At 41.0% G+C, this 15,192-nt stretch overlaps 1 protein-coding gene across 1 annotated transcript in view; it reads left to right on the top strand.

The window, feature by feature from the left end:
- Positions 1 to 2,015: 2,015 nt before the first annotated feature.
- MYEF2 (myelin expression factor 2) overlaps positions 2,016 to 15,192 on the top strand; it is a 21,473-nt gene continuing 8,296 nt past the window's right edge. Inside the window, exons 1-13 of the mRNA XM_083412369.1 lie at positions 2,016 to 2,295; positions 7,381 to 7,610; positions 8,792 to 8,844; positions 10,067 to 10,074; positions 10,190 to 10,283; positions 11,219 to 11,410; positions 12,201 to 12,354; positions 13,841 to 13,890; positions 13,969 to 14,032; positions 14,162 to 14,266; positions 14,637 to 14,687; positions 14,765 to 14,836; positions 14,923 to 15,018. Coding sequence (XP_083268495.1) covers positions 2,150 to 2,295; positions 7,381 to 7,610; positions 8,792 to 8,844; positions 10,067 to 10,074; positions 10,190 to 10,283; positions 11,219 to 11,410; positions 12,201 to 12,354; positions 13,841 to 13,890; positions 13,969 to 14,032; positions 14,162 to 14,266; positions 14,637 to 14,687; positions 14,765 to 14,836; positions 14,923 to 15,018 — 1,315 coding nt within the window. The 5' untranslated portion in view covers positions 2,016 to 2,149. The remainder of the gene's footprint in view (positions 2,296 to 7,380; positions 7,611 to 8,791; positions 8,845 to 10,066; positions 10,075 to 10,189; positions 10,284 to 11,218; positions 11,411 to 12,200; positions 12,355 to 13,840; positions 13,891 to 13,968; positions 14,033 to 14,161; positions 14,267 to 14,636; positions 14,688 to 14,764; positions 14,837 to 14,922; positions 15,019 to 15,192) is intronic.

Raw genomic sequence — 15,192 nt, 5'->3', positions numbered from 1 at the left:
TTTATGATATATGGTTTATTTACACATATATAACCTGGGCCTACGATGGAGGGATTCACAGCATTAACATCCCAAAAGGGTATTGTTTCATAGCCGCAGCCTTGGATCCAAACAGAAAACAAAACATGTCTCTCCCTCTGCCTTTCCAGCCCGCAGTGGCATAGCATGGGGGGCAGGGGGGCCGTGGCGCAAAATTCCAAAAAGGCACAACCAGGTGCCCCCACACAGGTGCAAGCTTCTGCAGGGATCCTGCAGTGGCCTCACCCCACCCAATAGCTGTGCCAACTCTCATCATGCCTCTTGCTTGTCTGGATGGAGAGGGGTGTGCGATGGTGTGTAGAAACTAGCCTACATCTGACCCCTTTTGCTTCTGACACTTGGAAGGTTGCCCTCAGGCTGAAAAAGAACCTTCAATCCCGTTTTAGGTTAATATGCAAGCTGGAACTTTGCTGTCCTCCTGTAACTTTGCCAACATAGCCCCCCCAGAGTCTTGCACACTAGCTTGGTCAAGTACAGAATGGAAGATGATAGGATCCCCAAGGATGTGCTCTATGGCTTCAGGCACTAGGCCTGTTAGCAGACCAATTCTGTGTTACAAAGATGTCTGCAAATGTGGCATGACAACATCAACCCTACCATGTGGGAATCCTTTGTTATGGTCCACCACCTTGCTGTTTTCTGAGTTGAGGTTGTCTCAGTATTTACCTGCAACCCTGCCTGTTTGAGACATATGGATAGCTCAGTTGGTTAGAGCATGGTGTTATTGCCAAGGTTGCAGGTTTGATCCCCGTATGGGACCGCTGCATATTTCTGCATCACTTCCAGCTCTAGAATTCTATTATTAATGTCCAAAAAGGAAAAAAAGAAGAAACATAAAATGAGGAAACTGTGGGTCCCAGGAGCAGATAAGTAAAATATATCCAAGGTGGGATATTTAGGTCCTGATAAGTAAGGGAGCGTGCACGTGAGATGGGTTATGGGAGAAGAAAGTGGTTTGGATCCAAAAAAAGAAGGAAAATGAAGATAAAGGGTTTAATTCAGCCATGAAAATCAGTGGGTAATTTTGTGTCAGTTGCCCTCTCCTACCCTGTTGCATTGTTGTGATAGCAAAATCATGTATACGCCCCTGAGATCTTTGGAGGGAGGGCAGAATAAAAATGAGTTATATATAACATAAATAAAAAGAGCAACACCCATGCCAAACTGTATTATGTATGCAGCTATTATTATTATTAAAAATATTTATTATTGTTTTTATTATTACTGCATGCCCTTCACTCCAACGCCCCAGGGCAGGTTACAACAATTTAAACACAATGCAAAATACGGTTTCAAACAGCAGAAAACCACAAAAATTAGAGAAGCCTTGAAAGTACACATCTCAGGCGTCAAAATCCAGGGCGAAGAGGTTTTCTTTTGCTGTATTTACAAAAAGTTTCACCGTTTACAGAGTTCGGGCTTCTTCACCACTGTTCATTATATTATGACTTCGTTTTGTTAATTCAGTTAACGAAAGGAGCCTTGCTTTCGCCAGTCCTTCCCACCCCCAGTGCTTTTTTCTGGGGTGGGGGTGGGGACGCATACCCCTAAACATTTTGTGAATAATAATAATAATAATAATAATAATAATAATAATTTATTTATACCCCGCCCTTCCCAGTCAAGACCGGGCTCAGGGCGGCTAACAACCAATAATAAAAACAAGTTGATTAAAATACAATTTAAAAGATTAAGATACAACATTAAAACATTAGGATGCAGCCTCATATAAGTTTAGCCTCATTGAGGGGCAGTATTTCAATATGAGTAGGAAAAGGTTTTTTTAAAGGAAAAAAACTGCCCACCCCGCCCCCACCTCCAAATATCGTGGTTTAGCCGAAAAAAAAAATGTAAGCATGCAGGCCGCCGGCAAAAGGCCTAGGCCGCCGCCGCTGTCGCTATGGCAACCGGGAAGTTGCCGGTCGGCAGGCAGAAAGGCACCGCCGCGATCTCGGAGATCTCGCGAGAGCCTGGGGGAAGCCGGTGCAGAGACTGAGGAGAGAAAGAGAAAGAGAGCGGGATCCAGCAAGTGGAGGCCGAGGCGCGCGCTCGCCCGCTCGCTCGCGAGGAGGAGGAGGAGGCGGAGGGCCTTTTCAAACCCGGCGGGGAAATGGCGGAGAACGACAAGTTCGAGGGGTCGGCGCCGTTGGGAGAAGCCGAAGAGGCGGCCGCCAACGACCACGAGCGGCAGCAGGATGGAGAGGCGGGCGGAGCCGCCAGGCCGGAGAGCGGCGACGGCGCCAATGGCGTCAAAATGTGTGTGTCTGTGAGGGAGAAACGGGGCGGGGCGGCGGGCCAGGCCGGGAGGGGGGCGTGGGCAGCCCGCCCGGACCCGTTACCTGAGCGCGGGGATTCGGGGGGCCGTGCAGGCCTCGCGCCGGGCGGGTTTTGGTTTTTTTTGGGGGGGAGGGGTCCCTGCGCCATGGCGGGGTTGAGGCTTCGGGTTCCCCTCGTTAGTAACCATACCCGGCATTGTTTGGAGAGGGGCCGCTTGATGGGTGTGTTATGTGTGTGAGTGGGAGGGACAGAGGCTGGCTGGGCTGCCTGCGACTCTGGGATGGAAGAAAGGCAAGGGTAGGCCGTCGTTGTGTTTCTTAAGCAGGAACAGGGATGAGGATGATGATGATGGAGCAGTTATTATTAGATTGGCTCAGGGTATAAGCTGCCACATGATGCGATGGTGGCTGCACAAATGAAAGACCATAAAAGGAAAACAAAAGCAACACGGTTGTAGTGATAAAGAATAACTACGAGTCGGATTCGTGAAAGGTGAAGAAATGGATCGAGAAGATTCATGAAGGGCAGAACCTTGTGGGAATGGGGTGTAACCCTGCGCACACTTTACCTTGGATGAAACTCTTGTTTTCGCTTTATGGGGCTTAGTTCTGAGTCAACAGGTACAGTGTGTCCTTTGCACTCTTAGTTGGTTTACAGCAAGGAGTCCCTTTGCACCTTTGAGATGGGCAGCTTGTTTTGTGACAGAGGCATTTTGTGGACTAGGACCCACGTTTGTTATTCCAGGTTGTCAAGATACGCAACAAACAAGGCCAGTGCCCACCAAATGCAAGAGGATACAGTCTGTGACATTGCTATGCAAAGCCGCAACATGTATGCACAAGATAAGCACAGTAACTATTCACAACAAGAGCAATTGGTGTGATAACACCAGTCTATCAGTGTGTGTTCTTGTTACTAGTTGGTGAGTGTTAAAGGTCCTGCTTGAGAAATGCTAGGTCTGTCTGTTCCAAAGCAGAAGTTTTGTTTTAAAAGAAACTTTAATCTCACATTTTCCAGCTTATAAAGTTTGAAACCCTTCTCTTCCAAGGTTCTAATATCCCTAGGGTTAAATTAAGAAACCTCTAGTTTGATGGATTATTATAAATAAATAGAATTTGTGGTTTTTGTGTGCATACTTTGTGACCTTTCCATTCTCCTCCTTTGGTGATTATGAAGAGCACGGAGAAAGTGGCCCCACACTAACTGTAGTTGCTCATTGTAATAGATAGGCAATAAATTCCACACAGACAGAAGAGCCTTTTCACATACAGTCATACCTCATGTTACGTTTGCTTTAGGTTGAACATTTTCAGGTTTTGTCCTGCAGCGACCCAGAAGTACCGGAAAGGGTTACTTTCGGGTTTTGCCGCTTGCACATGTGCAGACGTACAAAATGATGTCACGCACAGGCACAGAAGCGGCGACCCGCAAACGTGGGTTGAGTTCTGTTCATGTTGCGAACCGGCCTCCGGAACGGATCCCGTTCGCAACCAGAGGTACCACTGTATATAGTTACTGTATGGAATTCACTAAAACAAGATGCATTGGTGGTCCCTAGCTGCATTCATTGAGGATAAGGTCTACTTAAAGCTGTTGATCATGATAGCTGAATAGAACTTCCCAGTATGGCAAATACTAGATCAGGCATAGGCAAACTCGGCCCTCCAGATGTTTTGGGACTACAACTCCCATCACCCGTAGCTAAAAGGACCAGTGGTCAGGGATGATGGGAATTGTAGCCCCAGAACATCAGGAGGGCCGAGTTTGCCTATGCCTGTACTAGATGGTGGGGAGAAATAGCAATGAAGAGCCTTCATGTGCTGGCCACTTTTGGAAACACAATTCTAGACTAGATGGACCATTAGTGAGAAGCAGCAGGGGTCTTACTACATTTCTTCTTAGCCAGTCTATAACTGGTTGCTGTAAAGGAATGCTTGGACTTCAGTCAAGTCACCTGTTCGGTTTCTCTGTTGAAAAATGAATCAAGTTAAGTTATTTCTTCAATGTTTATAGGTGTCATACTTGCTTTCTTAATAGCAGCAAACTTTTTCCACTTTTAACTTATCCTGGAATGATGTCTTCACAGAATACAGTATACCTTTCCAGGCTTTTAAAAAGCTGCTCATCTGGTCATATAATCTGGCAAGTAAGGGTACTGCAAGGCAGGGAACATTCAGGTCAAATGTTTTTGGTTTTCATCGAATCATCAAATTGGGCTTTGTATATGTCTTTTTCATTTATAGTGTATGGTGTGTAGTATTTGAAGATCGCATAAGTGAATAGTAAAACTGTTTAGAATAGCAACTTTATGGCCAGCCTTTTAGTAGCTATGGTATATCTTTTTATTGTCTGAACTTGAGTTTGACAACATTAAAAGTGGCAATACTGGGAGGAAGCCTTTTTAAAAGAAAGACACGCATGTCTTTGTATCATTGCATTATCTCAATTCTTTGTTAATTTTTTAATTGATTGATGTTTTTATGGAAGTAATGAGTATTAGGATCCCAGTGAAATAATTTTTCTATTCCTAGTTCATATTTATTGTTTGACCTGTTCAGTTTTTAATCCATCATATTCAGCATTAGTCAACATTGCAGAAGTTTAATATAATGAGACCTTTTAGGTTAATATTTTTATTCCATGATACAATAATGTGAAATTATTTTTAAAAAACAATTTTTATGACAAGCCCTGGGCTCAATTAATTTGATGGCCAGTGCCATTCTTTTTTCATCTATCAATGATGGCAGTGGAGTTTGTATTGAAAAGAAGACTATCTAGAGGAATGGCTATATCTCCAGTTTCTGTGGGGAACCCCCTGTGTTTTATTCAGTTATTCTAATAATACCACATGTAATCCTATGAATTTCCTGTGAAATCTGTGAATTGGTCCCTTTCTTGATAATTGATTGATTTGTGATCGATTGATTTGTGAAGCTTTTCCAATTGCACTTTGCTTAGGAATTGATTTTGGTAGGGAAGTTGTAGTTGTACTTGACCTTAAATACTGCCGTTTCAGAATCCCGCCCCCCTTATAACATTTGTTTAGTGTTCAGCTATCCCACAGTTCACCTTTGTTGGATCACCTAAGAACTTTCAAAGTTGGTCCTAATTGACCATTAGATAACAATTGCAGTTCTTTTAGTCCTAGTGCTTAAATTCCTCTGGATTTTTCCAAATTGTATGGTTCCCTTATCAATCCTTTGTTGTTATTTAGAAATATTCTCCTGTGAGCAGTTGGCCTTTGTGTGGGTTAGAGTGTACAGACTTGTGATTGTGCACTTTCAGGTGGAAAAAGTGTATAAATTGACAGCGTGGATATGGGGCTATGTGATCGCCCTGTCAATATGGATCATTTTCAAAAGATGTTGGAGAAAGTGATTTGCAGGTGTTTTGTACACTGCTCAGGCTGTGTGTGCAATTCAGCCTTGTAAATTAGCACCAGAAGTTACAAGCTCACAAACATTTTCACAAGCCTGGTTTTTCCTCCTTAGAGGGACTGGCAGATGGAGCACTCTGTCCCCCTTTGCCAGTCCTCTCTACAACTGAAAAGCAGGCTATATATAAATGTGGTGGGTTGGCCCAGGGAGCATAGAGCAGTCCCTGCCTCCACCACTAAACTGCTTGGCTTCCTTGTTAGGCACATATTCTGTACACCTAGCTTGGAAACTGAGCAGCATGGTGATGGAAAGAAGGAGCATTCCTTCACTCCATGCTCATGTCCTGCTTGTGGACTATGAACAGGATGCCACACTAAATGGTCCTTTGGTCTAATGATGTATCAGACATGGATGTATTATTTTGGTTTCTGTACTTGACACACATGAGGGTTTTTGCCCTCCTCCACAGCTAGCATGGAAACACAGGAAGCTGCCCAAGGTCTGATATCTTTCTCCATGGAGCCTGCTTCCTTTCTGTGGTGGGTGGGAAGAAGGGCAGTGGGCTGCTGGAGGCAGCTTGAAGTTTTTGTCTCTTCTGGCAGTCTGCCCACTTTTCTAGATGAAATTCATTGCCACCCATGGCAGCCAGTTTAGTGGTCAGAAACATAACCAGCATAAGTCTTCATTACATTGCCTGGGCACATGCGTAGTCCCTAAGCAGAGAATTATCAAACTGGCAAATAAGTGTTGATGCTGACTGACGTTACTAGAAGACCATATATGTTGACAGGGCAATGTAAAAAATATGTTCTTCATACATGTCAGTTTGGGCATCCACAACCTGTACACCAGCAGAGATTTCTGTTGCTGCATTGTATACTAAAGAAAGTTCCTGCTTTGTAAACAAGTGTTGCTCTCTTCAGGCATTCTGATCCTCTTAAGTGTGGCAAAACTGAAATAGTTCCCTTCATAAGAAACCTGAGTAACTTTCGACTGAGTGTGGTGGTCTTATATTGTCTCACTTGTGTAGCTTGTAGAAGGAACTGCTGGTTTACTCCTACTGGAAATGAAAGTAAAGATATGGTTGAGCGACCTATGTGCAGTTCTAACATTATCTCTTAGTGAGGGAAAAGTGTAACACTCTGAATGCATTAGGACCTAGATGAAAATTATTGCTTTCATTTAATCAGTCTGTCTAGTCGTGGAAACTGGACAGAGATGCAAGCCAAAGAGGAGAGCATCATGGGCTTCATGTGATGCTACATGCATCTTTGCATTTGCACATGCAGGTTTATTTGGTTTTTAAATAGCAGCTGCAGGGATCCCCAGTCCAGATTGGGACCATAGCGCAGCTGGATGAGGAGTCAACCCTTTCTTTCCTGTGCAGGATCTTGCCAAAATCATTCCTGGGAAGCCTTTTTTGGCCTAAATATAATCTTTTTTCATGGGGGCACTTAGTCCCTCCCCCTTCCCACTCATACTGCAGTTCCAGTTCTGGATCCACTCCCATGCCTGCTGTTTTAAAACATATGCACACAGGTGTGAAAGTATTACCCTGAATATGTGTCATTTGTCCCTGTGATAGGTGCTACTTTGGGCTTTACATTTTGTCATAAAGTCTTGATAGAATTATATACTTAAAAGCAAACTAATATTCTTATTTTTTTTCCTTCCTCACATGCAGGGAAAATGATGAAACGGGAAAGGATGAGAGACCACCTGCGAAATCAAAGTATATTTCAAAGCCTAAGGCAATCCCGTCTCTTGGACACAGGAATAGATTCCATCCTTACACAAAGGAGAAGGGTGCAGGCACTGGAGAAAAGAAGACCCTTAACCGTAACAGAGTATTCATTAGCAACATCCCATATGATATGAAATGGCAGTCTATTAAAGATCTTATGAGAGAGAAAGGTAACTTGCTCCTTGCAGCTGGCTTCTCACAGGAATGAGACAAACTCAGATATCTGGAATACTGTGAAACACACAGTTTTGGTTTGTCCTTTTCAACTTCTGCTTGTTATGTCTACTTTCCCCCTCTCTTTCACTGGAGACATTTGCATTGCAGGATAGTATCAGTAAACAAATGAAGTATCCACAGTCTCCTTCCATTCTTGTATGATAGTAGGTAGCCTAGAGAATATGCATGCCCTCATGAACCTTTAAAGGGACTGCGTTATGTCTAGGTGTAGTTCTGAATATAAGCAAAATTTAGTGTGCTTTTAAAGTATGAATGAAAAGATGTCCTTCAAAAGATGTTTCTGTATTTTTCTTGGTGGAATCTGGCTGTAGAATTCTCTGTCTGCATTGTCACTTCTGCCATGACTTGTCTGTCTGGAGCTCTATATCACGTTTGTTACTACAGTTGTAGTTTTTTTGAATGCCCCAAACTTCTTGCCATGGGCATGTCTGGGGTGGAAGAAATCCCAATTCATGAACTGTCAAAAGTTGGTTTTGAATTAACTGGAAAAAATGATTGCTTCAAAATCATGCAAAGAACATTTGGTTTCTAGGCCTTAAAAATAAATAAATAAAACAAACCTTTAACTGTGCTAGGTGTATCTGTTGTAAGGTGACGTGACTTATATGATTTGGTTTATGCAATGAAACCTTAGAAAGTGTGTGGCTTGCTGTGAAATTTTTTGACTTTTGTAAATTGGTTATTCTATTGAAGGCAACCTCTTTACTATTTGAAGCTATTCAGGTAGAAAGTCACCTTAAAACAGCTGTTGTTAGCAGGATGACAAATGTCACTGAAAGTGTTATTGTTGATGTCCTTAATTGAGAGGTGAAGGGACTATTTGTATATCTGAACTTGTTCACCAACTATATCATACTGGCCAAAATATGATCTGTAGTATGAATTAGGTTAAATATAGTTGTTTTTCTTTAGCTTTTGAGAATGTGGCTGTTGCATATTCCTGAAAATTAGCTAAATTATATAGACCTTGACAGGAGGTATGTTGGTCTGGTTTTGATTGTTGGTGAATAATAGGTGCTTCTTCGTAGAGTTGTGCACAGGGACACAGCAAAGCAAGACATTGGTGTTTAAATGCATTGTCTCTTGGTATTTTCCCTTTGTATGTCTTATGTAGTTGGTGAGGTTACATACGTGGAGCTGTTTAAGGATGCAGAAGGAAAATCAAGGGTAAGTGCCGTGGGCAATCATCTGCTAGAGGTTTAAAGTTCCTCAGCAGTTTTACTTTTGTTTAATACTTGTACCAGTAATTGGAAAGTAAGTTTCATTTTTTTTCATTGATGTTATTACAGACTGAGGTTTCTGTATCAGATACAGCTTTGTCAACTTTCATATAAACTGGTGTAGTTGGATGCAAGGGGAAAGCTCTTTTAATATGTGTCTAAATAAATGGCATTTACCTAATTCATTTAAAACTGCAGCTCTCGTTAGGATTTCTGGTGTGTTCAGATGTGTTTTAAGTTGAGCATTGGAAAAATATCACTGAAATGATAAATTAAGTGTAGCATTCTAATCTGAGGCTTGAGTATAAACATATGGACTTCTTCTGGATTATTGAACTTGTCTAGGTCTTTTTAAAAATGGAATGGAAGGAGTTGGTTGTTAGGCAGTGGATTGCCAGCAATGAGGGAGGCAGTTCAGTGCAAAGAATGTTAAAAGCTGCTTTGTGTCTGTCTTCTTAAAAAGGTCAAACGTTCAAACTATAGTAAGTCTGAGCCTGCTGTGTGAACAAGAGAATGCAGGTTTGACTCGAACGTAAGCAATTAAACCTGTTGGGTGTCTGGTTTTTTCCCTTTGAAAATTTTATTTAAATGCTTTTTTTGTTCGGCCTGTGGGAATGTTTCAAAAAATAAAACAAAAATAGACCTAAACTGGTTGCTTTATTTTTATTGAACAGTAGGACTGGAAAAAAAAGCAATCAAACTGCTTCTCCTTAAAACTGAAATATGGAGAAGAGTTGTTAAGTAATGTAATTGCAGTCATTTTTCTGGAAAACCTGAGTATTGCACTTTAAGATAATCACCCACTTTTGGTTATCCTGCTCAGTTTTTTCCTTTAGTTGGTCATGGGAATTTGTATATCATTTTCACATTCTATTTCTGGTTTGGCTAAAAAAAAAAGTCAGAGTTTTAAAAACCATCTGTGTTATATAGACCATCTGTGTCTATATAACTAATGTTAAATAAATAAACTTTGTAATGTATATGCAAGGTGGTAGGAGAAATAACTAGCTTAATGTTGCTCTTCCCACTCCAAAAGTACATTCTTCATTCAGCTTGTCTATTTTTGTTAAGTTTGTCTGAAATGTTAAAATACTTCATTGGAACTGCATTTACTAAATCAACTTTATTTTTTCCTTCTTCCATGTTGGCAAATCTTCACATGGCTATAGGGTTGTGGGTAAGTGTTCCTTTGTGTTTTTTCCTTTGTTTTCCCCTAGTTTATTAATGTATTTTAATAACAATTTTAAAAGTTCATCACACAAACCAAAACATCATTATTTTGTTTCATCCAGTGTTGTTGAATTCAAAGATGAAGAATTTGTAAAGAAGGCACTGGAAACTATGAATAAATATGACCTAAATGGAAGACCATTGAACATAAAAGAGGTATGCTTGTAGTTTTTGCAGCTTTGATGCAGAGTATTGAAAGAGTTTTGGAATTCTTTTAAAATAGCAGAACAAACTGTATTTGTTCTGTAGAGTTATTAAATGCCCTCATAGATACTTCCACACAGTGACAACAATCATACTTCATTTCCAAGCAACCAATGATATCAAAAGTGCCCATTTTCTCTCAGAATGACAAATACATTCAATTCCTACTCCTTGTTTCCATTACCTGTAGCTTTTAAATGGATTAGATATGCTGCAGCCTCAGACTGCTTGTCTGGGGAACTGTTGAGGCACTTGTATAATTAAAACTTCAGATAAGACTGCTATACTGACATGAGTTGCTTAGGTTGGGGATCTACATCCTACTGATATTCTTGAGTCTTAAAATATGCCTTTTCCCCTACAAGATTAGATCTGTAGTTGGATGAACAATCACCTTTAAGTCTGGGGAATTTGCTGTGTGGCTCTGATGTGTATCATGTTCAGATTGCCTTGCTGTGGGAGCGATAAGGGAGGAATAAAATGTGTCAGCATTTTCATTTGCCTGTATGAGTGTTCCAGTCTGAGCCATGATGTCAGAGAGTTATGTTTTCTACGTTTGATATTAACAGAGAGCACCAAGATAATTGAATTTGGTTTTTGAAAGAACATGTTAGGCTGACAGATTTCTACTTGTCCATAGGCTAGGTAACAGCATATGAAGTGGCAGTGCACACTTGTCTCAACCCTCATCTGAAAGGACCACCTCTAGAGGTGAGGGAGCCAGGTCTCCATGCACATGAAGTACTTATTCCTTCTGCCGCCGCTGATAAGGATGCTAACTGCTCTGTTGTGATACTGTGAAATTTCAGAAAGAAAGTACTGTTATCATTTCCCCCCCTGTGATTTGGGATTAAGAGATGTATATTCTATTACTAAATTTGTTGTAGGATCCGGATGGTGAGCATGCTCGCAGGGCGTTGCAGCGTGGAAGTGGACCCTACACAGGAGGACATGGCCCAGAAATATCACCTGGCTTGATGAATTTGCCACCTTCTATTATTAATAATCCAAACATTCCTCCTGAGATTATTAGCAATCTGCAGGCTGGCAGGCTTGGGTCCACCATTTTTGTTGCCAATGTAAGTATAAATACATACTGGCTGTGCATTGCTTCATTTTGGAGCAAAGCATCAAGCTTACTTAGCACAGCACAAGTGATTTTTCTTAGCCCATAGTATTCATGCCTTTAAACACTGCTGCGTCTCATCTGAGGGTGGTTTCGTGTATCTAAACTGCAATATAAATATTTTCCCCAACTTGGTGCCTTCCAGGTATTTTGGACTACAGCTCGCATTATCTTAATTAAGTTGTACGGTGGTACCTCGGGTTACATACACTTCAGGTTACATACGCTTCAGGTTACAGACTCCACTAACCCAGAAATAGTGCTTCAGGTTAAGAACTTTGCTTCAGGATGAGAACAGAAATCGTGCTCCAGCGGCACGGCAGCAGCAGGAGGCCCCATTAGCTGAAGTGGTGCTTCAGGTTAAGAACAGTTTCAGGTTAAGAACGGACCTCCGGAACGAATTAAGTACTTTACCTGAGGAACCACTGTAATTCAAAACATCAGGTTGGAGAAAGTTATTTTAGGACCTCCAACTTAACTTTTTATGCTGCTCTGCAATTCTTGAAACTCATTTTAATAAACCTGTTCTGTGAGCTGAGTATGCATATGAATAGTTTTCTCTCAAAGTAGCCAGTTTTAAAATCAGTACATGGTTTTTTGTTTACTATTCCCCAATTAAATACTGTCGGATTATGTGCTCAGTGTACTACATTCCTGTAGAGTTTGCCCCTGTGCTAAAACAAAAATCCTGTTTTGTAAGACAAAATTGTGTTGGTTTGTTTCATGGAAACTTTCTTTTTAAGCTTGACTTCAAAGTTGGCTGGAAGAAATTAAAGGAAGTGTTCAGCATTGCTGGGACTGTAAAACGTGCAGATATTAAAGAAGACAAAGATGGAAAGAGTCGAGGAATGGGAACAGTGACCTTTGAGCAGCCAATCGAAGCTGTTCAGGCAATATGTATCCTGACAAGAGTTGGGGAGTGACTGGGCCTGATTAAAGGAGTATGTTGTCAAGTGTGGGTTAAATAGGAATGCATTATTTTCTGTCTACATTATATTTGACTTGTATGTTTGTGTGAATATAGGTGAGCTTTTCAGCAAAGCAGTTGATAACTTTTCTGTTTGTAGTGTATTTGATCATGTACATTTCTCCTTGATATACTAACTGTATTACTGCTAGTATATAAGGAGATTGACTATAACACCATGGTTACATTGGAGTAGGAATAACATAGAATGGGGAGAATGATAATGTTAAGGGGAGAACTTGAAGCCCAAATTCCTCTATTGGAACAAAGTTGCTCGTGGCATTAGAGATTCTGAGAATGATGCTTTTCACCAATAAAATACAAAATCGACCCTATTTTATGGTGGCAGCTGATACACCCAAGAACTTAAAACCTAACTGAAGAATTTGGCAAGCACAGTTAGACTATATGGAAAATCAGTGCGACAGACTTGTTCAGTCCACAGAGCATTGTTTACATGCAGAATTATTTCACACTTGTTGTTTTATTGAAAAATACTGGTTTGGCAATAGAGAACTACTTAAACCATTGTTAATTGTGACTTACAAGCAATGATGTGCTTTAAGGACAGTATTTTCCCATTTTGCCATTACTTTTAGGTAACTAATTCCTTAGTAAGTGTTTGTCATTTGAGTGCAACAGTGCTCATATTATTGGGGGAAAGATAGGAGGGCCATTAATGAAATTCACAAGTGTCCCCTACCTCTTGATTCTCTATGGTTTTAGCTATATAATCTCCCCTCCCCCCAAAAAACCTGATAGTCTTGTAAAAAAAAAAAAAAGGAGCTAAGGATTCTGCTCGCATCTCAATGTCCCCACTGTATTTGGATAGTGGGGTGCAAGTGGAATACTTTAGTACAATAGGAGATAAGACAGCTATTCAGAAAAGTTCATGAATAGTATATAGTAGGATTGTAACGTTCAGTTGATTTTACAGATTTAAAAAGTGGTCCGGTCTAACTCATATAGCAGATTTTAAAGAAATTATCTATCAAAGCCACAGTCAGTGGTCATAATATTGGAGGCATTCCAAATCAGAATTCTTCTAAAATCGTGCTTGCTGTAATGAATTCGGACCACTATTTTACATGCATGCATATAAATGCAAATTTAATTGACAGGACCCCTAAGATGAAGCTATTGGATGACAGTCTAGAGTACGAGTGTGTTTGTAAGATCACCTGTGTATCTTAACATATTATTGGCAGATGTAAGCTTTCCGTGTGCTGCGCTGGTGCCGGCTCGCCCGAGCAGCTTCGTCACGCTGGCCACGTGACCCGGAAGTGTCTCCGGACAGCGCTGGCCCCCGGCCTCTTAAGTGAGATGGGCGCACAACCCTAGAGTCGGACACGACTGGCCCGTACAGGCAGGGGTACCTTTACCTTTACCTTTAAGCTTCCTTGACTTTATGTTCAGCTATGTTCAATGGACAATTTCTGTTTGATAGACCCATGCATGTAAAAATGGTGAGTTGTTCATTTGTTTTGCCCATGGTAGCTGAGACAAACCGCTACAATGTTCTAAAAGTCTTTGTCTGTTGTTAGGATGACAAATCAATTCCTCACGATGATTTCCGTGTAGCAGACAGCAAAACACCACAGCTACCTCGTGAGTATTCACCCTTTTTTAATGCCTTTAATATAGACATAGGTACCGTTTGGAAGCCTAGTAGAATTGCCCCTGCCTTCACTGTTTAGAAATACTGAGAACCTTATGGAGTGATCTTTGCTTTCAAAGGTGGTCTTGGAGGAATTGGAATGGGACTTGGACCTGGTGGGCAGCCCATAAGTGCAACCCAACTGAGCATGGGTGGTGGTGGAATGGGAAGTGTGGCTCCTGGAGGTCAGTATGCTTTCCTCTTCTCAATGTTTTCTTGCCTTGGAGTGAGGGAGACATTTCCTGGAGTACCATAGAAGTCTTTAAATGTATTGTGACTCATACTTAAATTTTAATCGTTTTTTCATTATATGTAACTTTAAAAGTGCCTTTTCAGCACCAAGCTTTTCTCGTTTGGTTCTTCCAATTTTTTTTTAAAGTTCTTACATCTTATCCTATTTTTAATTGCTACTATGATTCCTCACTAGTTTATGATATATTTTATTGCTATATTGCATTGATTTTATTGCGAACCTCACTGGGAGCTGTTCAGCTGAAGGATAGAGTGGCATAAAGATATACTTAATAGCTCACCTGTAAATCTGTTTATTTGAAGGAATGGGAGTGGATGGCCCAGGCTTTGGAGGAATGAACAGAATGGGCGGAGGTAGGCACGTTCCCCAGTTACTTTGTTGCTATACAAAATTTATGAATTTAGTAAAATGCTCTTTGCTTACGGTTCAGGTGTTGGTGGATTTGGTGGCATGAAAGGGATGGCAAACATGGGAGGATTTGGCGGAGTCAACCGAATGGGAGGTAGGTGACTATTTGCTCTTAAAATGTACAGCTGTTCCAGTGTATCTAGAAGTATTGTAAAACTAAACAATAAAATCTATTTCTAGGAATGGGCAGTGTGGATGATTTCCGAGGAAATATTGGCAGTGGAATGACTGGTGGCATAGGAACAGGCATGGGGGGCATGGCAACAGGTATGGGAGGTAAATTAACCAGCTTTTTTAAATTACTCTGTGTTTGCAGTTGTAGCCCAATCATTTTAAAGATACAATCTTTGATTTAAGAGCTGAAGGTCAACGATGTGGAAACAGACATTTAGTTTTAAAAAGGCTTCCGTAAAACATAGACTTCAACTATCAGCTGTGAAGCACAGTGTG

Source organism: Podarcis tiliguerta (assembly GCF_965153285.1).
Source record: "Podarcis tiliguerta genome assembly, chromosome: 14".
NCBI lineage: Eukaryota > Metazoa > Chordata > Lepidosauria > Squamata > Lacertidae > Podarcis > Podarcis tiliguerta.
This window is presented reverse-complemented; position numbering and strand designations above follow the sequence as displayed.